At 38.2% G+C, this 25,401-nt stretch overlaps 1 protein-coding gene across 1 annotated transcript in view; it reads left to right on the top strand.

The window, feature by feature from the left end:
• nalcn (sodium leak channel, non-selective) overlaps positions 1-25,401 on the top strand; it is a 159,846-nt gene that overhangs the window by 89,237 nt on the left and 45,208 nt on the right. Inside the window, exons 13-19 of the mRNA XM_037686686.1 lie at positions 8,354-8,485; positions 10,256-10,423; positions 12,338-12,529; positions 14,043-14,180; positions 14,712-14,797; positions 18,935-18,957; positions 25,161-25,205. Of these exons, the coding sequence (XP_037542614.1) occupies positions 8,354-8,485; positions 10,256-10,423; positions 12,338-12,529; positions 14,043-14,180; positions 14,712-14,797; positions 18,935-18,957; positions 25,161-25,205 (784 nt within the window). The remainder of the gene's footprint in view (positions 1-8,353; positions 8,486-10,255; positions 10,424-12,337; positions 12,530-14,042; positions 14,181-14,711; positions 14,798-18,934; positions 18,958-25,160; positions 25,206-25,401) is intronic.

Here is a 25,401-nt window from a genome sequence, read left to right as displayed (position 1 = left end):
TATATATATATATATATATGTATATACAGTATAAACCTCTCACCCAATGACAGCTAAAAATAGGCACCAGTTAAATTTGCTTCCCTAAACAGGATTAGGATGGTTTAGAAAACACTTGAACAGCCAGCTGTATGGTTGATACAATTGCACTCATATTTTCTCACACAAATCTTGGTTTTATAAACCAGACTGCAGTGTTGACCTAAAGCTATTATTCCTAAAAGTTTAATGTTGCAAAGCTGTTATTTTATGTTGTTGTTGTTTGTCACAGGCTCAGGTTGATGTAACCTGACTTCATAAATGAAATGCTTTGTAATAAGTGTTGTACTTTCCATACAATCGTTTTTTTTTTCTTTTGCAGTCAGTAAGTATAGTCTGTAATTTCTAGGTATTTTCTAACAGAGAATTTGTTCTACTTAATTGCTTTTTCAGGCCTTCACTGCAGTCTATTCATTTACAGCTTGTTATTAGGTCTTTCTGCTTTCAGTTTTATCTTCATTAGGTGAAAAGTCTGCTCACTTGGCTTCAAATTAAAGTACCAACTCGTTTAATAACAGTGCCCATTTTGCCCTACAAAGTTCTTTGGTTGCTTTTGTGCTTAAGGGAGTTTTTTATTTGAACCACAAATTAACAGTATTAGATAAGAAACTAGCCTTATACACTTTTGAATCCGTTTGGCTTTTTTAGTTGCATTGATAAGCACCTATTCCCACTGTCAGTTATATTGCGTATTATTAAACCATAAAATCACTTTCAGTCTTTTTGACACAAACAGTTAGTATGGGGTTTTATACTTCTTCACATTCTTTTAATCCATCATTCTTGTAGCCATGTTAATATTTGTTGTTGTTGTTTTTTCTGTGTAAGGATTTTTGTTCCTGAAATCAAATTTAAAGGGTACATGTTTGTCATTTTTTATATTTAGATCATGGGTGTCAAACACACTTACAAAAGAGGGCCAAAATTAAAACCTTTTTCAAACTAAGGGCCAATTTTAGAAACTATATTAACTCAAATCAGATACCCAACACCTTTTCTTGGTCACATGTTCCTCAACAAGAGTTGTATTGGTCTCATTTTACGTCCTCTGTTGTGTTTTGACAACATAATCAAAGATTACTGAAAAAATTGAAATGATAAAAGTGTTTTACGTTTCACATACCATCTTGGGGGCCAGATAAGATGTCAACAAGGGCCACATTTGGCCCCCAGGCCTTGATTTTGACACATGATTTAGAGTGTTACTAATAATTTACTAATCTAAAAAAGTTAAATCTGGTCCTCTGGACATTCAAAAAACCAAAATAACAAAACAAAGCAAAAAAAAAATAAAAAATCACTTTCAGTCTTTTTGACACATTTTTTTGCTTTTATTTTTTGTTGTTTTTTGAATGTCCAGAGGACCAGATTGAACTGTTTTAGATTTTTCTACCTGGATTATTGAGCATGCATCAGGATAAATAATTTACTAATTACAGTAAAAGCACATAATCCTACTTACACGAAGAAAAGCAAGAAAAGCATCTTTATTTGATGTTGTTTCAGTTTTCACTTTGCTTGTTCTATAAACCAGCAGCTAATGTCCTTTATTCAAATTTCAAAGATCAGTTAAGCAAATTCTCAAAACCAGCCACTAGGGATCACAAGCCAGTGTATCTCTTGTTCCGGTCCCAATCCCAGGTAAATGGTGAGGGTTGTGTCAGGAAGGGGCATTCAACATAAATCACTTGCCGAAAGTATAATGCGAGTTCATCAAAGCAAAACCATACCGGATCGGTCGAGGCCCAGGTTAACAACGACCGCCACCGGTGCTGTTGACAAACAGGGTGCCAGCGAAATTGTGCTACTGTTAGTCGAAGACCATGAGGAGGGAAACATTTCAAGAGACAGATGGAGAAGAGGAAAGTCAAAAATGTTGGACTGAGGGTCGCAAAATGTGGGGACAATGACAGGCAAAGGTGGAGAGCTGGCTGACATGATGCAGAGAAGGAAGGTAGATGTTTTATGTGTCCAAGAGACCAAGTAGAAGAGCAGCAAGGCCCGCAGCACTGGAGCAGGGTTTAAGCAGTTTTACCATGGTGTGGATAGAAAGAGAAATGGCGTAAGGGTGGTCCTGAAGAAGGAGTTGGCAAAGAATGTAGTAGAGGTGAAAAGAGTGTCAGAAAGGGTGATATGTCTGAAGGTAGAAGTAGAAGGTCTGATTCTAAATGGTGTCAGTGGTTATGCTCCACAGGTTGGATATGATGTGGAGGAGAAATATGCATTTTGGAAGGATCTGGATGAAGTGATAGAAAGTGTTCTCAGAGAAGAGAAAACCTGAGGGAGATTGCGGACTGTAAGCTTGTGGCAGGGGCAAGTGTGGCCAGGCAGCATTGGATGGTTGTGTGTAGAATGACTGTTTTTGTGAAGAAGAGAAAGAGTAAAATCAGAGAAGAAGACCAAATGGTGGAAGATGAAGAAAGAAGAATGTTGTGAGAAATTCAGAGAGGAGCTGTTAGGTTTCTGGATTAGGATTGGGCATCATTTGATTTTGAACAATTCCGATTCCTCTTTCGATTCTGGTTCCTGTCGATTCCCGGTTCCGATTATTTTTTAGAGGCTTTTTTTTTTTAAGCCATATGTTATAAATGAGTTACAGTAGTTAGCCAGGGTCTATCTAGATTAAATAATTTGAATTTCTATTTGAATTTTAATTCTGAACTTTTTATTTTTTATTAACTATACTTTGAATTCCTCACAGGGCTTTTTTCAACCAGTATTCAAATATCAAACTTATGCACGTCAATATAAATGTTATGAATTTTCTTTTTGCTGGGGTACACACTGAACACACTGGGGTACTTTCACAAGAGAGCTTGAAAACTTTATGGAAACACCCAACATTTTTCAGTCAGGTCATCAGAACAGTTTCTTTTTTTGTGCTGAAACGTTTTGCCTTTGATTTGGAAGGCTTCATCAGTCAAGGAAACACACAACACAAAACTGATTCTTCTCCCAACAGCTTACTCCAAAGTGGAACAAACCAATTATGTTGGTGCTAAGATGGTAGCACATGTAGTGCCCTCTGGTACCACATGTAAAGAAAACTGTTTCTAACTTGGGTTTTAAAATGGACATTGATTTTAAATTAGATTCCCAGATTGGAGTGGTGGTCAAGACCAGTTTTTATCACCTCAGACAGCTGGCTAATATAAAGCCTGTCCTTACAAAACAGCAGCTGGAAACAGTAATCCATGCCTTTGTCACCTCTCGGCTGGATTACTGCAACACTCTTTCGCTTGGAGTCAGCCAGTCCTCCCTCAGACGCCTTCAGTTGGTCCAGAACGCTGCTGCTCGGCTTCTAACTGGAGTTCCAAAGAGGGAGCACATCACCACCACTCTGGCTTCACTCCACTGGCTGCCTGTTCATTTTAGAGTTCATTTTAAGATTCTTTTATTTGTTTTTAAAAGTTTAAATGGTCTTGCCCCAGCCTACCTCTCTGAGCTGCTTCATCCATACTCTCCTGCTTGGTGCTTCAGATCAGCTGATCAGCTGCTCCTGGAGGTGCCAACGTCTAAACGGAGGCTCAGAGGGGACAGAGCTTTTTCTGTTGCTGCTCCAAGACTGTGGAACAATCTCCCTCTTCCCATCAGACAAGCCCCTTCACTGTCCAGTTTTAAAACTCTTTTAAAAACACATTTTTACTCCCTGGCTTTTTGCACAGACTGAATTTTGCTCTGCATCGTTTTTTTTAATTTTTTATTAATCTTAATGTTTTAACAACTGTTTTATGTGTTTAAATGTTATTGATTTTATATGTACAGCACTTTGTGGCAGCTGTGGTTGTTTTAAAGGGCTTTATACATAAAGTATTATTATTATTATTAAATATGATAAAGCAAGATCTGACAGCAAAAGATAAGTCTTGTGTTGGTTTCACCACCATGCAGCAGGTCCTCAGACATAATGGCTGGTGGAATTTCCTGGTACATCTGCAGCTCTCTTTCCACTTGTTTCTTGATGGACATGGAGCTGAGACATTACGTTCTGTGACTCTTCCTCAACAAAAATCTCCTCCAGTGGAGACTTTCTGGACAGATTGCAGGGAGGCGGTTCCTAAACAAACAACAGGTTCATCAGTATTATCAGTAAAAAGGGATTATTAAAGGCATGATCATTATTAAGATTGAGAATCTATATAATTTCAGCTATCATACACTTACACTCTCCTCCTCATTCTCCTCTCCCTCATTTTCAGGCCTTTCCTAAGTACATGGTGACCCCATCAGTTCCACAGTCTTCCTTTGTTGACCACAAAGAACATTACTAGCATTTAGATTTCAGATTTTAATAGCAGAAAAGGACAGTTGTGCATGAATGACATTTCACCTGCTCAATCAGCTTTCTCTGGATCTGCTCCCAGACATCATCATCCATCTTGTGTTTAAAGCACAGATCGGCTCTAGTTATAGTGAACTTCTCCACCTTATACCAAGATGGGATTAATTTGTTTGACAAGTGGTCAGTAGGTGGTGTGTACTTGAGTTGATGGTTTTCACCATGTCCCTGCAAACATATAAACAAACATGAAAAGTCCCTGTTACTGTAACATTAGCTTAGGATGGATTATTAATTAGTTTAGCTCTATTGTTATTGCCTAACTAACGTAAATGTTGATGATTCCACATCTGAAAAGTGATGCAACCTTTTCACAATATATGCTGTAACCGTTCTGTGGCACTCTTCATTCAATTTGTTGCACCAGCATCTTTCCCTTGGATGCTATGGTGAACATAGGAGCACATTGTGGAGCCTGGCTAACATTATTAGCCATTTCAGGTCATTTGTCTATGAAAAAATACATGAGCTAACATTAGTATGGTGTTAGTATTTGAGTTGACCCACCATTTTAAGAATACATAGTTTATTGTTTAACTTGCCTTTTTCTGAGTGTCGGAGCCGGAGCAGGAGGCAGCGAAAATGTTCCGACGGAGCGTATCAAAGACTGAGCACTCTGTTACTTCTTCACCATGAACCCGGAAGCGTTGGATGTGCACCCTCCTTTGCAAGATGTAAAATTATTGCAAGCGCTGCATTGAGCCAACTGGTCATCTATTTTATTAAAGTTAAGCCACGCTTTCAATCGCGTTCATTCACTCTCCATGTATGTGAACACTTCCAGTTGATTCTTCTTCGTTAGTGTGTTCGACGGGTGGCTTCTTCTTCACTGGTGTTCAGTGGGCGTCTACTTCCAGTCGGCGGACTAGGCATCGAAACTAGGAATTGAAAATAAATAATTGGAATGATTCCGGGAAAACTGGAATGTTAGTCCCGGTCCCAATCGATACTCGATGTCCAACCCTACTCTGGGTGGTAAGAAAGAGGTTTAAAATGACTGGGCCACTACAACAACAATTATTAGAGATGGGTAGGAAGGTACTTGGTGTGTCACCTGGACAGATAATGGATGATAAGGAAACTTGGTGGTGGAATAGTGAAGTGCAGGAAGCTATTCAAAGAAAGAAGTTAACCAAGAAGGAATACGGCGATGGAAGGAGATGAGAAAGCAAAGAGGCAAAGGCAAAGCAGAATGTGTATGATGAGTTCTATGGGAAGATGGACACTAAAGTGGGAGAAATGGACTTGTACCAATTGGTGAGACAGAGGGATCAGGCTGGAAAGGATTTTCAGCAGGTTAGACTTGTTAAAGATAGGAATTGTAATGTTCTAACAAGTGAGGAGAGTGTGCCAGGAAGATGGAAGGAGTACTTTGTGGAGCTAACGAATGAAGAGAATGAAAGAGAAAGAAGAGTAGAGGTCATAGAAACTTTGGACCAGGAAGTTTGAAAGATTAGTGAGGGTCAAGTCCAGAAAGCTCTGAAAATAATGGAGTTGAAGTTGGAAGGAAGTAGAATGTGATGACATACCAGTGGAGGTTTGGAAATGTCTTGGCGAGATGGTGGTGAGGTTTTTCACTCAAATATTAAATGGCATATTTGAGGGTGAAAAAAATGCCTCATGAGGAAGGGAGAAGAAGTGTGCTGGTGCCCATTTTTAAGAACAAGAGTGATGTACAGAGTTGTAGCATCTACGTGGGAATTAAGTTGATGAGCCACATGATGAAGATCTGGGAGAGAGTTGTGGAAGCTAGACTTAGATGAGATGTGAATATTTGTGAGCAGCAGCATGGTTTCATGCCAAGAAAGAGCACCACAGATGCCATGTTTGCTGTGAGGATGCTGATGGAGAAGTACAGAGAGGGTCAGAAAGAACTCCATTGTGTCTTTGTGGATTTAGAAAAAGCATATGACAGAGTGCCGAGGGAGGAGATGTGGTATTGCATGAGGAAATCTGGAGTGAAAGAGAAATATGTTAGACTGATACAGGACATGTATGAAGACAACAGGAGGTGTGCTGTAGGGGTGACAGACAGCTTCAAGGTGGAGATGGGATTCATGATGTTTTTAGATGACATTGTCATCTGTGGTGAGAACAGGGGACATGTGGAAGATAACTTGGAGAGGTGTAGGTATGCACTTGAAAGAAGAGGAATGAAAGTAAGTCGTAGTAAGACAGAGTAATTGTGTGTGAATGAGAGGGAGGCAGATGGAACAGCAGAGGTCACAAAGGTGCTGGACTTCAAGTACTTGGGGTCCACTGTCCAGGAAAATGGGGAATGTGGCAAAGAAGTGCTAAAGAGAGTCCAGGCAGGATGGAATGAATGAAAAAAAAGTTTCAGGAGTGATTTGCGACAACAGGGTGTCAGCAAAGGTCAAAGGAAATGTTTACAAGACAGTTGTGAGACCAGCAATGTTGTATGGTCTCGAGACAGTGGCATTGACAAAAAGGCAGGAGAAAGAACTGGAAGTGGCGGAAATTAATATGTTAAGATTCTCCTTAGGATTGACAAGGCTGAATAAGATTAGGAATGAGATCACCAGAGGTACAGCACTGGTTGAACAACTGGGAGATAAAGTTAGAGAGGCTAGACTGAGATGGTTTGGACATGTCCAGAGGAGGGACAATGGGTATATTGGTAGAAGGATGTTAGAAATATAGCTGCCAGAAAAAAAGCAAAGAGGAGATATATATATATATATATATATATGCAGTTAGAGAGGACATGGAGGTAGTTGGAGTGAGGACAGAGTGAGATGGAGGAGGATGACTCACTGTGGCAACCCCTGAAGAGGGAAAAGCCAAACGAAGAAGAAGAATCTAAGCAAATTCTCTACAGTTCATCTTCAGCACATTTCAATTGTGTTATGATTAGAGATTAAGGTGTTACAGTTTGTGCTAACTGTATTCACGTGTAGGTGGCAGTGATTGCATTTCTGGAGCAAATTTCATCTTTTCAGCAATGTTGTAAACACCCTTCATCTGTACTGAAGTTTTCCTCTTGTTTTTGTTCCAGTTTTTTTTTTTTTTTTTTTTTGGTCTGATTTCTATTTTTAGGATGAGTGACTCAACCCACTCACAAGCTGTTTAAAGTCTTGTATGCACATTTTAAGATTGTGACTAGATCTGTCACACTGTTACTTAAAGCATGCATAGCTACTTAATTTGTCAATAAGTGGAAAGTGTGTTTAGTCCTATTTTTTGTTTTATTTATTTTTTATCTTGCATTATTTAATTCTTTTTTAAACTTCAACTTTTTTAGAAGGTCTTATGTTAAGTTAATTGGTGGTCCCTTTTATTTCTACAAGATCTTATACATTGTATACATGTCTTCTTTATTTTCTCTTTTTGGCTATTTGAAGACACACTGATTCTGTTTACATGTTTAAATAGCTACCGTAATATGAACCCCATGGTTACTTTGACTTGTCTGTGGTTTTGTTACCGGACCTGTGTGGTCTTGATCTATGGTCTATGGTATAAACGCTGTTTGGCATCTTGAATTATACAACCAGTGGAGTGTCCTTTATTGTGTTCAGTGAGATTTGGATATTGTTGATTCCCCTTATTTTATTTTGAACAAACGTATTAAAGCATAAAAGACACAAAAAAGACAGAATTAAAAACAATTGTTTAGATCTTTTAAGTGAAGTTATGTGAAAACATTACACGGCTAATACAGTATCTTGAAATATATGTCCAAAAATATTGGACATTATTTCAACCATCTAACAGATTTAAAGACCATTAAACTTACAGGAATGTGGCTCAGTTCAGACTGACTGGTGGCCACTGGCCTAAATACTTGTTACTTTTTTAATATCGTGTCACTGCTAATTGTTTTTTCCAGTATTATTTTATTTCTCTTGTGGAAAACAAATATATTTCATAATTTAAGTTTACTTTCTTCACGTTTTCTCTATGCCATGTATGTAACATTACAGAATACAACTGAATTCTGTTTTATTTCCACAGCAACTGATGCGGTCCTCTGTGTTCCACATGTTTATCTTGAGTATGGTCGCTGTTGATGTCATTGTTGCTGCCAGCAACTATTATAAAGGCGAGCATTATCGCAGACACTTTGATGAGTTTTACCTGGCAGAGGTGAGAGCTATTGTTGTTTTTTTTATTCTTTATATGTAATTTCCTATTTTAAATCTGCATCATCAATGATTTTAATTAATTTTGTTTTATTTTACTTGGCATTTAATGGTTATTGGCCATTTGACCAAATCTTTAATTTAATCTTTGTTCAATTTTTAACTATTATTTTTCACAATAGCACAACAATGTAGCTTAAATACTGTATGTGCATGCAAAAATTGAGCATGCCTCAGGATAGCTTATATATGGTTTAATTTCTAGTTTGTGTTAAAAGAGAGAAATACTTATAAAAGACACCTGCTTTCAATGGATTTCTCTCAACAGCAGATATAATTTCCCCTTTAAGAATTACTCCTTTTTAGTTGAACTGAGGTTTATAAAATCTGAATTAATTTAATTATCTGGTCATCTTGTATTTTGCATGATTCAGCTGGGTATCTTAGGATTCATGGAAAAAAATATACAGATACTTAAGCATTTAACATGTCATTGGTATTGTTTGTGTATATGCAATGGTAATGCAAAAAATAAACAATTAAAACAATTCAATAAAAATGAATTAAAGTAGGCTTACTCCCACATTCTTGGTCATAGCTCAAACCCCCACACTTCCCTGAACGCGGGAGATATAACAAATGTGCAGTCATTCACGCATTTCCCTCATCTGTATTATGCAGCCTTCAATGGGGAGTGGTGGTGCAGAGATTAGAGAAGGTGGGCCTGTGATCGGAAGATGGCCAGTTCAACTCCCGACAACATCAAAATGTTGGTGGAAAAGATGAAGCACCCACAAATAAAAATAAAAAAAAGTTGCCAAATCTTTATGCAACTTAGTTCGCTGTGGCGACCTCTGAAGAAAGGAGCAGCTGAAAGAAGAAGAAGCAAAAAAAAAGTCTTCAGAATTTTTTCTTTCTAATCTGTGAAAGCTAAAATGGTATCATGGAAATTGTTGATGAAAATTGTAATTTTGTAAAACGTGTATTTATTTAGAAATGCACATTTTCTTGATGTAATGTAGAGTTTATGTTGCTCATTTCCCAGTATTTTATCTGCTGGTCACAGCTGCAGTAATAATATCCATATTGAATGTAACCTGGCTGGTTGCTGCCCCACATGGGCACAGTTGCATTTATGCAATGCATTTCAAGTGCATTCTGCTGAATGCATTTAAAAACTGACAACTGAAAACTAAACTATTGGGCCAGAACTAAAGGTATTGGGTTTAAATATATTCTAGCAAAAGTTACAGTAGCTTAAGAAAAATCGATAAACATTCATAAGATTTTTCACGTTATTCTTTATTTTGAATATTTTGTTGAAAAATCTTATTTCACTTTCCCACAATCTATTTATCCATCCATTTTCTTTTCCCGCTTTTTACTTTTTGAGTTGTGGGGGAGCTTGTCTCCAGTGGTCATGATGCAATAGGCAGGGAACACCTTGAACAGGTCGCAAGTCCATCACAGGAGCCACACGGAGAAAAAGGAGAAAAACAACCATTCACACTTTCACACATACATAGAGTGTATAGAGTTGCTCTTACAATCTCTGGGAGTTTATCAATAGAAAATTATACAATTTGTATAATTTATTATGACATAAGAAGTTATTTTAAGCTATCCTGTAGATTAAAATGTGATGACTAAAGCAAAAGCTGTTTGCTGTCAACATAAATTTAAATCTGAAAGTTTTTTTCTAAAGTTTTTTTTTGTTTTTGTTTTCACAAAGCAAACATCATCAGTGATTTCGATTTTCTTCCCTCCACCACAGGTTGCGTTTACTGTCCTGTTTGACTTAGAAGCTCTACTGAAGATTTTGTGTCTTGGGTTTACTGGCTACATCAGTTCTTCTTTGCACAAGTTTGAATCACTTCTGGTGGTGGGGACCACACTGCACATCTACCCTGACCTTTATCACTCTCAGTTCACCTACTTCCAGGTATACTTGTCTTGTACAAATAAATCCACACATTTGAATGAATCTGCAAATGTGTGTTGGTGTGAAATTACAGTATGTGAACTCAAAGAGCTGAAACTGAATTGTTTTCCAACATATTCCATCAATGATCATATGTTAAATGAACGCTCTCACTTCTATTTCATAACACCCTTGCTTTTTAAATGTGGTTTTACAAGAAACACTAAAAATGCTGACCTTGTAGAAAACATCCATGTCTTTACCTTTTAGCTATGACTGTAATAATGGCACTTAAAAATCCAGCTTACTAAGAACAGATGCAATTTGATAAACAAACCTGATTGTGAGGACTGAGTATTTGGCCCAGAGAAAGCAACGACATGACTTTACCACAGTACAGTTAAATAAAAATTGCAGAAATACATATAACAAAGGCACTATCATTTGGAAATTTTGCCCCTTTATATTTTCCACAAATTACTTAATTTTTGCATGTCCCCATCATTTACTCAAATTACAAATAATAAAAATTAGATTTTTGTTTAATGGAGAAGTTCACAATCGTATGTCTGCCAACTGCAGACTTGTGCCTGCATACAAAGTGCACAGTCATCATTTTTTTCTAAATGCTTTCAGTTTTCTTCTTTTGCCTGATTAGTGGTTAGTAACAGCATTTGTAAAGCAAGTTCCTTACATATTTCATTCTCTTTTGAAAACATTTATCTCTAACGTTTTCTGCTGATATTATTTTCAGCTCTCTTCCAGTATAAACAAAAACATTGAGTTACAAGCAATTAACCTTAAGGTTTTTGAAGTACAATTGTACGTGTCCTTAATGGGGTTTTTTTTTTCGTTGTCATTGTTGTTATTGTACTGTATGTAATTGTGGGACTATGATTAGCCTATTTACATTTTAGTACAAAATGTTATATGCGTTCATCCCCTTCTTACAAATTAAATACACATGTTCTATGATCATAATCAGTTCTTGAAACTCACCTAGGAACTTAATATTTTATGGGAAGAATTACGTTATTTTTAGCTTTAGCAAAACTGAAATTATTGCAATTTGGTCTGTGCCATATTTTTTCTTTTGTTCTGAAATGCAGAACTTATGTTATTTGTGCATATTTGTGGAATGCATGTGCTGATCTATTCCAAATATTGGTATTTAGCTAAAATGGTTTTAAAATAGTTATTTTACAGCAAAATTGTAACACATAAACACATTTTCTTTGTTAAACATAGATTTGTATTTCATAAAGCAGAACCCTAAACAACATATAGGCAACACAGCTCTCACATCAGTCTTTCCTATGTTATTTTACTACTTTGTGCTTTGTTCCTATAATCTCAGAGGAAACAAATGAAATGCATTTTGGTCATTGTAGTCTGTCAGGGGTACAGTAAATGTCTGTTTCTGTCCAATCGCTCATCATGCTGTCATTGTTTTTACAGTGTGTACTTTGTCTTGGATTCCCTCTCGGATAGTAACCACCCCTTCGTCTTGATTTCATTTTATATCCAGGGAATCAAAGATAGTCGTTCATTTTTCTTTTCATGAGATTATACAGAAAAATCTTTGACTAGAAGCATCACAGAGAAAAGCTTGATCAATAGCTACTCTATAGATTTCCAATCAAAGTCTGACAAAGATGCATTACCTGTTGGGAGTTGCTGTCATCACAGGCCATGTCAGGACTAAACCTCTTAATACAGTACAGAATTAGCAGGCTCTAGCATTTAGATCAAGATCAATATGGTTCCTTTAAAAATATATCTATAGGCAGTGATTTTGTGATGTTTATTTTATGGTAACAGTCGTTTTGAGATTTGCTAAGGAAATTGCGTTCTTAAATTTCAAAACTCTATAATCTATTTCACATACTGTATATAGAATCATAAATGTGTAATTTCTTCCTTTCTTCTTCTTAGGTGCTACGTGTTGTGCGTTTGATAAAGATTTCTCCTGCCTTAGAGGACTTTGTCTATAAAATCTTTGGTCCAGGTAAAAAACTGGGCAGCCTGGTGGTGTTCACAGCCAGTCTTCTTATCGTCATGTCCGCTATCAGCTTGCAAATGTTCTGTTTTGTGGAGGAGCTGGACCGTTTTACCACTTTTCCAAGGGTAAGAGAGATTTCCTACTCATCTTCCCATCTAAGACACAAAATACTGTATACTTTTAATTACAATGTATTTAAAAAAAAATCAATAATATGTCTAGATGAAGGGCCCTTTTTGTCCCCCTTTGTGGAGCAAAGAGGGAGAGTTGGAAATACCCTCTGTCTCACCATCCATTTGTCTGTGCATGTTGTGAGCATGATCACTTAAAAATAAGTTAGGTACTGACTTTCATTTTGGTGTGTGGCTACATGAAGGCATGAGAAAAGTTTGTTTAAAAAATTGGGTTGCTACGCCACAGTCCAAGATGGCATAGATGTTTGTCCATCTTTTGAGCATGATAACTTAAAAAAGAGAGGTACCAACTTCTATTTAGGTGTGTGGCTACATTTAAATGTGAGAAGTGTCCTTTCACAAATTGGGTTGACCTATCAAAATCCAAGATGGCTACCAACGTATATGTGCACATGTTAACACTGTGAATGGGATAACTTGAAAAAAGTGAGGTACCAACTTCTATTTTGGTAAATGGCTGCATCTAGGCATTAGAAAGATCACTATTGAAAATTTGGTTGCCTTGTCAAAATCCAAGATGGCCACCAGCATATATGGTATGCATGTTAACTGACCACCCCTATCATTTGAGGGATTGATACTTTATGGTTTTTATACTGCTTAAAAGTTAAATAATCTATGGTGGACAAGGCGGTCCTTGGCCACTCCTTGGCTTCGCCATTAAGCATGGTTGTGGATAAAATTGCTCCCTCCTTTGGCCATTCACTATTCAAATCCCTGTGGGATGGGGGACATTGCCATAAGCCTACTGCTTGTTTTTATGATCGTTTGCATTTGCTCTATTACAATAATTAAATTTTATTATGACTTTGCTTTTGATGAGAGACATATTTGGATTTATTGGGTTAGGTTGTTTTTTATGACAAGGGATGCAATCCTTTTTGTCATGTAAGACTCTGTAAGATCAGGTTTTAAAATTTTAGTAAAAAAAGGTCTTAATTTTTCAGAAATTATATTTTAGTTACTCTAAACTTGAGAGACTTCTTAAAGGTTGTGTTTTTTTTTGTTTTCTTTTTTTTTTCTGCATTGACTAAGACATGGCATCAGATGGAAAAGGTTGTGAGCTTGGGGTTGCTGTCTGATGAAGAAAAAAAAGATGAAAGTACATTTGACTTAAGGGGCCATCGGGTTGCAGCTGGTTGTTCCTTGCACATTCAGTCAACCTCTACTGAGTACATAAGTGAGCAGAAAATCATAGAAGGAAAAGGTGGTGATGTGATCGCTTCATATTTTCCCCACTTGTTTTTATTGAAAAAAATCTGTTTTCAAAGAGATTTGTGCATCATTTGATTTTCTTTTTCTTTCCAGTGGTAAAATATGTTAAAATTTTAATTTTATTTTGTTTTATTTGTTTTTTGTTAATAGTTTTAGTGCTCTAGTCTTCCATGTTAACGTTTGCCCTCTCTTTAGCCTCTTTGCTCATGTTGAGCTTTCCTCCTTGCAGGCATTCATGTCCATGTTCCAGATTCTAACCCAGGAGGGTTGGATAGATGTCATGGACCAGACTCTGGTGGCTGTAGGTCAAGTGTGGGCTCCAGTTGTGGCCATTTACTTCATCCTGTACCATCTGTTTGCTACCCTGGTGAGGAACAAGCTGTGCTGCTTCTCATGTGTATAACAAGTTAAAGAGGCTAATAAATTCTTGCACTTACTACCATGTGAAGACAAGCTGATAATCTGGTATTTTATTAAAAAAACAATACCAAATACAGACATACAGTATTAAGCATCAAATGATGCATGGATTTTTCTCTTTCAATTAGTGCTCTGTCTCTTTATTGTTCAGGCAAGTGCCACATCTAATCACAGATAATCAGACTTGCAGGAGTAAAAAGCTATGACATTTTAGTGTTTGGTGTTGATACAAGCAGTCATCAGACAGCAGACTCTGGATGACTCACACTTCAGTCCACACAGACAGGATGTCTTCCTGGACAGAGCAAGCTACAAATGCATTTATAGTGCAGACAGTGAAAAGTGAGAGATAAGGACTACGTTGTCCATATTTTTGTTCAAATTATATCATTAGCATTGTGATAATGACAATGGCTCATTGTACTCTAGTGACAAGCAGCAGATGATCTTTTACAATTTCTTATATATTGCACTTTAGATACTGCTGAGTCTTTTTGTGGCTGTTATCCTGGACAATCTGGAGTTAGATGAGGACTTAAAAAAGCTCAAACAGGTAAGAAAGGCGTATTTAAAAATTTCCTGCGTTTCTAACATGGTATTAAATGACTTTGTCCCTGTGACTTGAGGATCAAAATAATTGTGCTACACGGTTAGTTTTATTTTGCATCTGGGTGGTTCTTTACTTTACCATTTCAAAATAAAAGACTGTATGTTTCTGAGCCACTGACAGCTTTATAAGTGTAAAGTCATCTTTGTGCAGTTTAATTATGCCACTGCTCTTTTGAAGTCTCATATTGTATTGAGAGCTTTGATAATGCAACTCTCTTCAGAAGAGTTGTTCAAATGATGGTGCATAACCTCACCTGCGTACTTTATTTTTGTTGATTTTATACGTACTGCACAAGAATCATTGTGCTTAAAAATAAAACCACTGCTGTGCTGATCACAGAATTTCTGCTGGGTTTATTACATGTTGGATACAAGCCTGTGATTTGATGTTTTATTCTTATGTAACTGATTAAGCCTTAAATAACCCTCATCAACTAATCTAGAGTTATCTCAGTTACAGGATGGGTCATGGAAATATTACATTCACACTCATGAAACATTTAACACTGCATTATATGAAAGTGTAAAGCACAAGAAGAATATCAGTCAGCTGACGCTGTAATTAACAAAAATTTTCAGGTCATAGTGTGCACACAACTTTACGTACCATAATTAGTTGTTTGGTTAGGTTTGGTATGATGTATGGCTTTGGAGCCTTATGTTGCCTGAAGAAAGAAAAATAAATTTATATCACTTTTTCCTTTGGCCTTCACATATGCACTTTCTTTGCTTACACTGCACAATTTGCTGTTATATAAAAACATGAACTGAAAAAAGAGGGAAAAACAGAAAGCCTGGAGAAGTATTGATTAGGACCCCTTAAACAATTACAAGAAACTCGATTTTTTTTTTTTTTTTGTGGAAGCAAGGCAGGGGGTGCTTTCAGAACTGTACATACACTTCTGTAATCTCAGTCTAGTTGAAATCATTGGGTAAAGACAAAAGAGGTTAAATTGTGTCATCTGGACAAGTGAGAAACGTTTCGACCCACATCTGGAGGATTTCCTTAGTCTGCAGCCTGCCAACCAGATCTGACTCATAGGTAGCCTTCACTGCTGTGTTTCAAGCCAACCTCCTGTTGGAATCCAATAATGGTCAATCAGGTCATCTGGGACAGTTTCTTTTTGTGAAAAGACGTTTCGCCCTCTATCTGGAGGGCTTCATCTGTCTGAGGAGTCCCAAGTAAACTGTTTTCCCCACTAAGCGGTACACTCCTTTAGTGGACCAACCAGTTTGCTGATGATAAAATGGTTTCTGGGGGCTGTCCTGTCCCCCATCGACTCCTCCCAGGCAGGCAGCCACAGCCAAAGTGGTTCAAGACATCAAAGTTCATGCTCAATCATCCAGGTACAATATCCAATAATGGTCAATCAGGTCATCTGGCCAGTTTTTTTTTTTTTTTGTGAAAAGACATTTCGCCCTCTATCCGGAGGGCTTCATCAGTCTGAGGAGTCCCAATAAAGTGTGTAAACTGTCTTTCCACAAACGAGAAACTGCCCTACAGTGACTTGATTGACCATTATTTGATTTTGTACTTGGATGATTGAGCATGAACTTTGATCTCCTGTTGGAATCTCAGAAGTAGGCTTTTAACACGTGCAAAACCACGCCCATCCAATACAATCAATCATCATGTACAACAATCAAATGTATTAAGCCAGATGGCCAACTTGCTACTCACAGAAACAGCCTGAGGACAACCAAGGGCTAAAGTGGTTCAGAAAAGGGTTGTTAGCTCAATCATTTTTATTTATTTATTTCATTCATTTACAGTTTAAAATAAATATGTCACATGTTAACACAAATGAAAGTTCTGAATGAAAAGGAGTAGTTTGAAGAAAAAAATCTTATATAGTCTACCCCTTCTCCCAAAAGTCACTCTACTACACCACAAGCAACCAAGTTTCAAATAACCATCCATTTAGACGCTTCTTTGAACACAAAACAGGAAATGTGTATATATAAAGGAAAAAAAACATTATCTTTGTTATGATACAGCACTCTGAATCAATATACTTCACTGTACTTTGAAAGAAAATTACATTTTATTATTTTCTTAAAAGTAAAAATACATCTACTCTCTTTGGTTTCTTTAGGCAGACTGTTCCACAGATTTGTTCCATAAACAAAAATACAACGTTCCATTTGTTTAGTTCTGACTTTGAGTTTTTTTTTAATTCTCTGATCCTCTCAAATTATAAATGTTGTCTATTAATTTTATTTTGGTTTTTTTTGCAAATGCACTGGAAACATACTGTTATGTATTTTAAACATAACTTGTAGAATGTAATAGTCCACCAAGTCATGAAATTTCATTAATGTTAAGTTACAGAACAATGGATTTGTGGGATCTCTGTAGCATTTCCACTTATAATTCTAACAGCTCTTTTTTGCAGAATAAAAATAGAATTTGTATACGATTTACTGGCATTCCCCCAAACTTCTACACGATAGGTCAAATAGGGAACAATCAGTGAATTATATAATATCAACAATGCTTCATCATTTAGTGAGTCTTTCACTTTTTATAATAATGCAATTTTCCTTGATGCATTATCATCCAGATAAATAACAACAAAAAAAGTTATCTAGAATGAGCTTACAAATATTTTTCATTGGGTAAAGAGTTTGCTGTTGTGCACGACATAGGAGCATTTATTAAAAAGGGGGAGAGATAGGGATAAGATCTTTTATCCTGCTGATCAAATCATTAATCTTTTTCTCATTTATATATGCTGCTATTTTAAATGTATAAAAACATTCAACACACACTGACAAAGACATGTTTTTATTCTCTGACTAATTTTTCACAGTCATTGCTGACAAACTAAAGTACAATTTCAAATTCCTGTGTATACTTCAGCATTGGCTTTGTATTATTTGAACACAAAAATATGTAACCATTAGGTTTTAGAAATACAGGCCACAAAATACTCTTGTAAACAACATTACTTTTTTTTTTTTTACAATTTAGTAACAACGACAAAAAAACAACAGTTCATTTTATTAAAAAATTAAATTTGCCTCCATGATCTGAAGTGCTTACTGATTTGGCTGCTCTTTGACAATTTTCTTTTGTTTTGTCAGGTACGTTTTATTTAAAAGCTGAGCACTTTCTGTTTCTACCCTGGAAAGAGTGACATGGTTGAATTATGCCCACTTAAGAGCAAAGCTTTGATTTATTTTTTCTTCTTTTTCTTGTTCGCTTTTTTGAAGCCCAGCTCAAAATGACTGAGTAAGTGACCAATTATCCTAAAAAAAAGCAAGCTTCTGTTTAGAGAAAAGCTTGTACTTTCACACAAATACACAGCACTTGGCACTAGACTACTTTTATAAGCAGTTTCTGTCATGAAATGTATATTAAGTTCTGTGGCAGAGAAATCTTCATAGGGCAGTGTTTTAAATGATCACAGACACAAATGTAAACCTATAAATCATTTAATAGTTTTCTGTTTTTATTCATTTTATATCTTTCCATAAATGAACAGGCTCATTGTTTTGAACATTGTCATAAAAAAACACTCATGTGCATGCACGCCCCCTCATAACTGTCTGACAGCTCTCAGCTTGCTTGGACAGGTTATTTCCCTCCCACAGCTGAGTGATTAGGTGCAATGACTGTAAAATTGCCCGTTTTACAGGTGCTTCAATCATGGATACAGAGACTGACTATATATAAACTATATAGGGTAATTATCCTCCCATAGGAGAAGACTTCTGGTCTAAGTTTAATAAAATTACAACAAATTTATAGGAAACACGTAAATCTAATCATGCAATAAAACAATTCCTATATTTTACTTAATACACACCAACTTACTGACGTTTCTTATTTATGACTAGTCCATTCCATCATTACTAATCAATTTATTTTATTGTTTAAAATTACTTTTATTTACTCTGAAGGAAAATAAACATTTTTTTAGTCTAAAAGTAGTGTTAAAGATGGTAACATCCTGCCCTTTTTTATTCGTTCCGTCTGGGTTGGAGTATCAGGTGGAAAATCAGTCCAACATTCCATGTCCCTTTAGATAACATTGTATTTTTCCTCCTCCTGTGAAAAATGTCAATAGAGCAGGAATGTGGTAACAGGTGGGCTAACAGTGACATAATGAGTGAATTTACTGTTTGAAAACACACAAGCAGTCAACTTTTGAAAGGCTTGTCTTGCCAGCATTTGTACAATATGCTTGACCATAAAACCCAGATTTGTTTTCTTGGGCATTTTTAGTGTTTGCTTGGAACTTAGGATCAGCCCCTGTGAAAGCTGAAAAGCAAGTAAATTAACAAAAATGTTTATTTGCAAATGAAGACACAACAAGCTTCTGTAGTTTTACTAGTGACAACAACTTTTAACTTTTTGTTCTGTGCACCTAGAATAATGCATAACAAATAATGGGTAACACTTTGCAATAAGGTACACAAAATTTGCTACTAGGGAACTACTAGGAACGCCTAAGGGACGAATCAGGAACAAATCAGGAGCTAATGGATAGTTAACCAGTACTTACTGGGGAACACACAGCCAAGCCTTATTAGCGAGTACTGATTTGTTACCACAGAAACAAAGGAGACGTTCTCCATGTGGGTTCTGAATAAACCCTGCACCAGTGAGGTCACATCTTGTCAAAAACCTTTCCTAGTGATTACTGGCTTTATTGGATTTTCTCTTTTGTAAACCTATTGATGAAAGACATTGTCAATTTCATCATCTTGTACTGATGTCATTTTAATCATGTCTGACTATCACTTACTGATACCAAACCATTGCCTAGCTGTTAGTTTGTTCACTGATGTAGTGAAACATCATACCAAGTAATTACCGAGGAACCAATCATTACTTAATCACTACCTAACCATTACCTCCTGGTTTGTTCCTGTGTTAACTAGCCAGTAGTCCCCTAATAAGGCTTGGCTGTGTGTTCCCCAGTAAGTACTGGTTAACTACCCATAGCTCCTGATTCATTCCTCTTTGGTTTCCTTGGTAACTATTCATTAGTTCTGGATTATTTCCTCTTCATTTGCAAGGTAACTAACAGTAGTCCCCTAAAAAGGCTTGGCTGTGTCCCCCCCAGTAAGTACTGGTTAACTACCCATTAGCTCCTGATTCATTCCTCTTTGGTTTCCTTGGTAACTACTCATTAGTTCTGGATTATTTCCTCTTCAATCAATCAATCAACCTTTATTTATACAGGTAAATCCCATTGAGCCTCGAGGACTCATTTACAAGAGAGACCTGATTTCAACAAAGAAAGATGACAACAATGGACAACAGCAACAACAATAAGCAATTATAAAAACTCATACTACAGTTTTTTTTTTTTTTTTTTTTTTTTTTTTAACAAATAGGATGGCTAAAAGGAAAAAGGTAACAAAACCAAAAAAACAGCTAGATTCCAAGACAAATGTATAAAACTAAAAACAGGAACATGTCTGCATTGGACCCTGCCAGGAGTCCAACAGATTCTTAAAGCCACTTAGAGAGGTCAAGGTCGAGAGCTTCAAATCTTTTTGTAAGATATTCCAAGAAACAGGAGCGGAGTAGGAGAAGGCCCTTTTGCCTAGTTCAGTCCTCACTGAGGGAACACTGCAGGTAATAATGTCCTGAGAGCGCACTCCGTAGCTGCACTCACGCAGAGACATGTAGGAGGAGATGTATGAAGGCAGCAGACCAAGAAGTCATTTAAAGATGAAAATGTACCAGTGAGAGAGTCTGCGTGAAGTTAATGATGTCCAGTTAACCAGTGAATACAGGGTGCAGTGGTGGGTACGATAATCACAGCCAGTTATGAATCTTAGTGCACCATGATAGACAGCATCCAACATCTGCAGGGTTCTTGTAGGAGCGTTCATGTAAATAATATCACCAAAATCAATTGAGGGAAGGAAAGTCACAGATACAAGGCGTTTTCTAGCATTCAGGGTTAGACAGGATCTGTTTCTGAAAAAGAAACCCAGTTTAATTTTCAGTTTCTTTACCAAGTTTTCCACATGGAGCTTAAAAGAAAGATGTGAGTCGACCAAGATACCCAAATATTTATAGGAATCAACAAACTCAATGGGGACACCATTTGAGGATAAAATCGGAGGAAGAACTGCTGGGACCAACTTCCTATTTGAAAAAAGCATCCCTTTGGTTTTTTCGGCATTTAGGACAAGTTTGAGGTGAAACAAATCAGTCTGGATGTAGTTAAATGCAGATTTCAGAAGCTGGAAAGCCTTAGCAACAGTTTTAGCTCGACAATAAACAACTGTGTCATCAGCATAGAAATGTATGGATGCATTAGGGATGTTTTTACCTACATTATGTATGTAGATTGTAAAGAGGGTGGGTCCTAAGACTGAGCCTTGTGGTACACCATTGTTGACTGTTAAATAACTGGAGGAAGTACCATTATGTTGAACACATTGCCTCCGGTCTGAAAGATAGTTAGAGAACCAACCAATGGTGTGATCTGAGAAACCGATTTCTGAGAGTTTATGACACAAGATGTTATGATCCACAGTGTCAAAAGCTTTAGACAGGTCTAAGAAAAGTGCAGCACAATAATCCTTAGCATCCAGTGCTTCAACAACGTCGTTAAGAACCTTCAGTGAAGCAGTGGTTGTGCTGTGTTGTTTCCTGAAACCAGATTGATGTGGAGGTAAGATGTTAAATGAGTCCAGGTAATTTTTGATTTGAGAGTTTATCAGTTTTTCTAGAACCTTGGCTAAAATACAGAGTTTAGAGATTGGTCGATAGTTGTTCAGTGAGGTGGGGTCACCTCCCTTCAGCAAAGGAAGAACAAAGGCTGTTTTCCAAGTGTCTGGGATGGAGTTTTGTCTTATGGAGAGATTGAAGATGTGGGTCACAGGGACTGTGATGATATGAGCAGCCAGCCTTAAGAAATAAGGTGGAAGTTCATCTGGACCTGCAGATTTTTTAGGATCAAGATCTTTTAACAGTTTATTGACCTCACTGACTGAGAATGGAGAAAAAGAGAAGGTGTGATTAACTGAGGATTGACTTGTAGGAGGGATTTGATTTGTAGAAGTTTGGTTATTAAGTGAAGTGGCTGATCTTCCATTAGTAACTGTGTCAAATAAAGAACCAGAAGCAACAAAATGTTTGTTGAGACAGTTCAGGATCTCGTGCTTATTTGACACAGGAACAGAGTTAACGAGAAGTTGTGATGGGAGGTCAGATGATTGGGGGGTGCCTGAGAGAGATTTAATTGTTTTCCAGAATCTGTTGGGGTCATTTAGATTTTTGGAGGTCTGAGATAAGAAATAGTTTCGTTTTGCTGCTTTGACAGAAGTTGTACATTTATTCCTCATCTGTCGGAAACTCAACCAATCAGTGTCTGAGTCAGATTTTCTCGCTGCGGCCCAAAGATGATCTCTCCTGTGCAGGAGGTCAGCTAGCTCTGGAGTAAACCAGGGGCTGTCTCGTCCCTTTATTCTGAACTGACGAAAAGGAGCATGTAAGTTCAGGAAATAAATGAAATTATTATGGAAATAGTTCCAAGCAGAGTTCACGTCATCAGTTAACAGAATACGATGCCAGTCAAAGTGAGACAGATCCCAGAGGAATGACTGTTCACAGAAATGTTTCAGATCCCTTTTTTTAATTAATCTGGGCTTAGAAGGTGGAAGTTTACTATTTCTTAAAGCCGCTGTCACACAATGATCACTCAAAAGATCAGCGAATACACCTGTACCAGGGAATTTGTGAGGCATATTAGTTAGAAACAGGTCTAAGATGGAGGAATTGTCAGGATGGCTTTTATTTAATCTGGTGGGGGAGTCGATCAGTTGGGTTAAATTAAAAGACAAGCAACATTCCTTGAATTTGTCACAGAGGGGGGTCGACTTACACCAATCAATGTTGAGATCTCCTGCCAAAAAGATCTCTTTGAATTTTAAATTACCAAGGAATTCCTTAATGGCATTTAATGCTTCAGGTGAAGCTGTGGGGGGGGCGGTAGCAGCAGACTACAGTTAAAACCTGGCCTCCATTCAAGGTGATGTTTACAGATAAGACTTCAAACTGGTTTGGAATTGTTTTGAAAGTCACAAGACTTGAAACCAGAGTGTCTCTAATGTAAATAATGACTCCACCCCCCCCTTTTTTGACGATCACAGCGGTAGATGTTAAACCCATTGATTGCCACGTCATTATTCATTACAGATTTGTTGAGCCAGGACTCAGAAATAAAGATAACATCTGCCCCAGAAGAACTGACCAGGATTTTCACAGCATCAAGTTTTTTCAGAAGGCTACGAGCGTTTACATGCAGGAAATGGAGCCCAGAGGCGTTTTTAAAGTCATTTGGTGTGCTGTAATTAGTGGGGGGTCCAGGATTAGGTTGAATTCCTGAGAGCAATAACAACATTATTATCAGACATTTTCTTGAGTTTTTTGTGACTGATGTGTAATTACAGGAGTTAACAGTGTGACAATTAGCCCCCATAATCGAACCATGAGAAACATTAATGAAGACGCGATCATTCAGAACCCAAAAACAGTGAAAGTTGCAGTGATGGACAGATTCAGGTGTATTAACAAGATTCAGTGACTCCAGATAATCTGAGAACTGAAAATAGTGACAGTAATATGAATGATGCAGAAAAGATTCAGACCATAAAATGTCACAGTTCAAATGGGCAAACAAACCCGACGAGGTGGCCCAACTGCAGTTTAAGTCAGGCTGAGGGGGGCTCCGGCCCCCCTGTGAAGATGGATGGATGGATGGATGGATACTCCCATGAGAAACAGAAGCTGGGTCCAGAATCAACAGGCCGAAACAGAAACTGAAAATTCGCAGCAAATAGCAGAGCGAGCTGCCAGAAAATCCTCCTGAAGTGAAAGGCATGGTCCAAGTTCGTTTCAGGTCAACAGGGGCCAACAACGTGATCCGGAATAAAATTAATTATTATCCAGGTGAGTTTGGATGGAGGCCTGCAGCAGCTCCGATACAAACTCCGAACTTCTCTCGAGCACCACGCAGCCCTGCTCCTCCACGCTGCTCCTCGACGCTGCTCCTCCGCTTCTCAGCACCCGACAGCACGGGGCACCCCCGGTGAAAAGCGAGACTGACCAGAGAGGCTGAGGCTGAAGTCGGCAACTGGTCCGGTCCGGTTCTGCTCCAGTTCGGCTCCGGCGCTCCAAGCACGAGAGACGAAGAGGCTGAAGATATCCCTGGCCCGGTTTTGCTCCGGTCCGGCGGCCCAGTCTAGCAGCGCGGTTCTGCTCCGGTCCGGCGGCCCAGTCCGGCGGCGCGGTTCTGCTCCGGTCCGGCAGCCCGGCGGCGCGGTTCTGCTCCGGTCCGGCGGCGCTTCAAAGCACCGGAGCGTCTCCTCCAGGTGAACACAACGACTCCACGGAGGTGGATCGTCTTTCAGTAAAAGTAACGGGCTGCTCACTGAAGCTGAGACCGGCTCTGTAGAAGACGAATTTCCCCACAGCCACCTCGATTCGGTTCTGGTCCAATTCGAGGGTCACAGGTACACTTCCCCCACACCTATGGAAACACCACGAGGGCCAGTCCAGCTGAAAACCAGCGAAATACCACCCGGCGATATTTGTCGGAACCAGGTAGAACCACAAAGGTCCAGATAAGAGTTCGTTGAGGTCCAGGGAGAGAGAGAAAAAACACCGGACCTTCGTGCGTCGACTCCCCAGCTCGAGGGGTCACCTGGCCGGCAGGGTGCGCTCAGAGTGACCGATGGGGGGGGAGCGGCCGATCGGTCCAGGGCCAAAATATTATTTATTTATTTTTTTTGGACGGTCCCGTCCGGCTCTCTGAGTCACTGAACACCGAATTCGGTTGGAAGGAGGACCAACTTTAGTCCGGTTCGAAAAACGGGTCAGTTTGATGATAAAAGACTGCAGAGAAGCCGGAGGGAGCTGCTGTCCATCAGCTCGCCGGAAGTGAAGTGAAGTTCATTTGCAAGGTAACTAACAGTAGTCCCCTAAAAAGGCTTGGCTGTGTGTCCCCCAGTAAGTACTAGTTAACTACCCATTAGCTCCTGATTTGTTCATGATTTGGGGCGGCTATGGCTGAGTGGTTAGAGCAGTTGTCCTCTAATGCAAAAGTTGGGGGTTCGAATTCACCAGCAGTCACATGCTGAAGTGTCCCTGGGCAAGACACTGAACCCCTCATAACCTCTGATGTGTGTCCCATCAGTGTATGAATGTGATCTAAAGCTCTGATTAGTCTCATTAGAATAATTTGTTCAATTAGCTTTGTAGAGATCTAGTACAGTGCTGTGTGAATGGGTAAATGAGGACACAGATTGTATTGTAAAGCGCTTTGAGTGTCTTGAAATAAGATAGAAAAGCACTATATAAGATTTACCATTCATGATTTGTTCCCTAGTAGTTAATCAAATTTTGTGTACCTTATTGTAGTGTTACCAAATAATGCAAGTTTTTATAAATTGAATACATCACCACTTTGCAACCATCCATCCATCATTATCTACCCTTTTCTTTCTTTTTGGGCCGCGGGTATCACTGGTGCCCATATCCAGCTATCACTGTGTGAGAGGCGGGGGACACCCTGGACAAGTCACCA

Source organism: Nematolebias whitei, chromosome 13, assembly GCF_014905685.2.
Source record: "Nematolebias whitei isolate Nwh7 chromosome 13, NemWhi1, whole genome shotgun sequence".
Lineage (NCBI taxonomy): Eukaryota > Metazoa > Chordata > Actinopteri > Cyprinodontiformes > Rivulidae > Nematolebias > Nematolebias whitei.
This window is presented reverse-complemented; position numbering and strand designations above follow the sequence as displayed.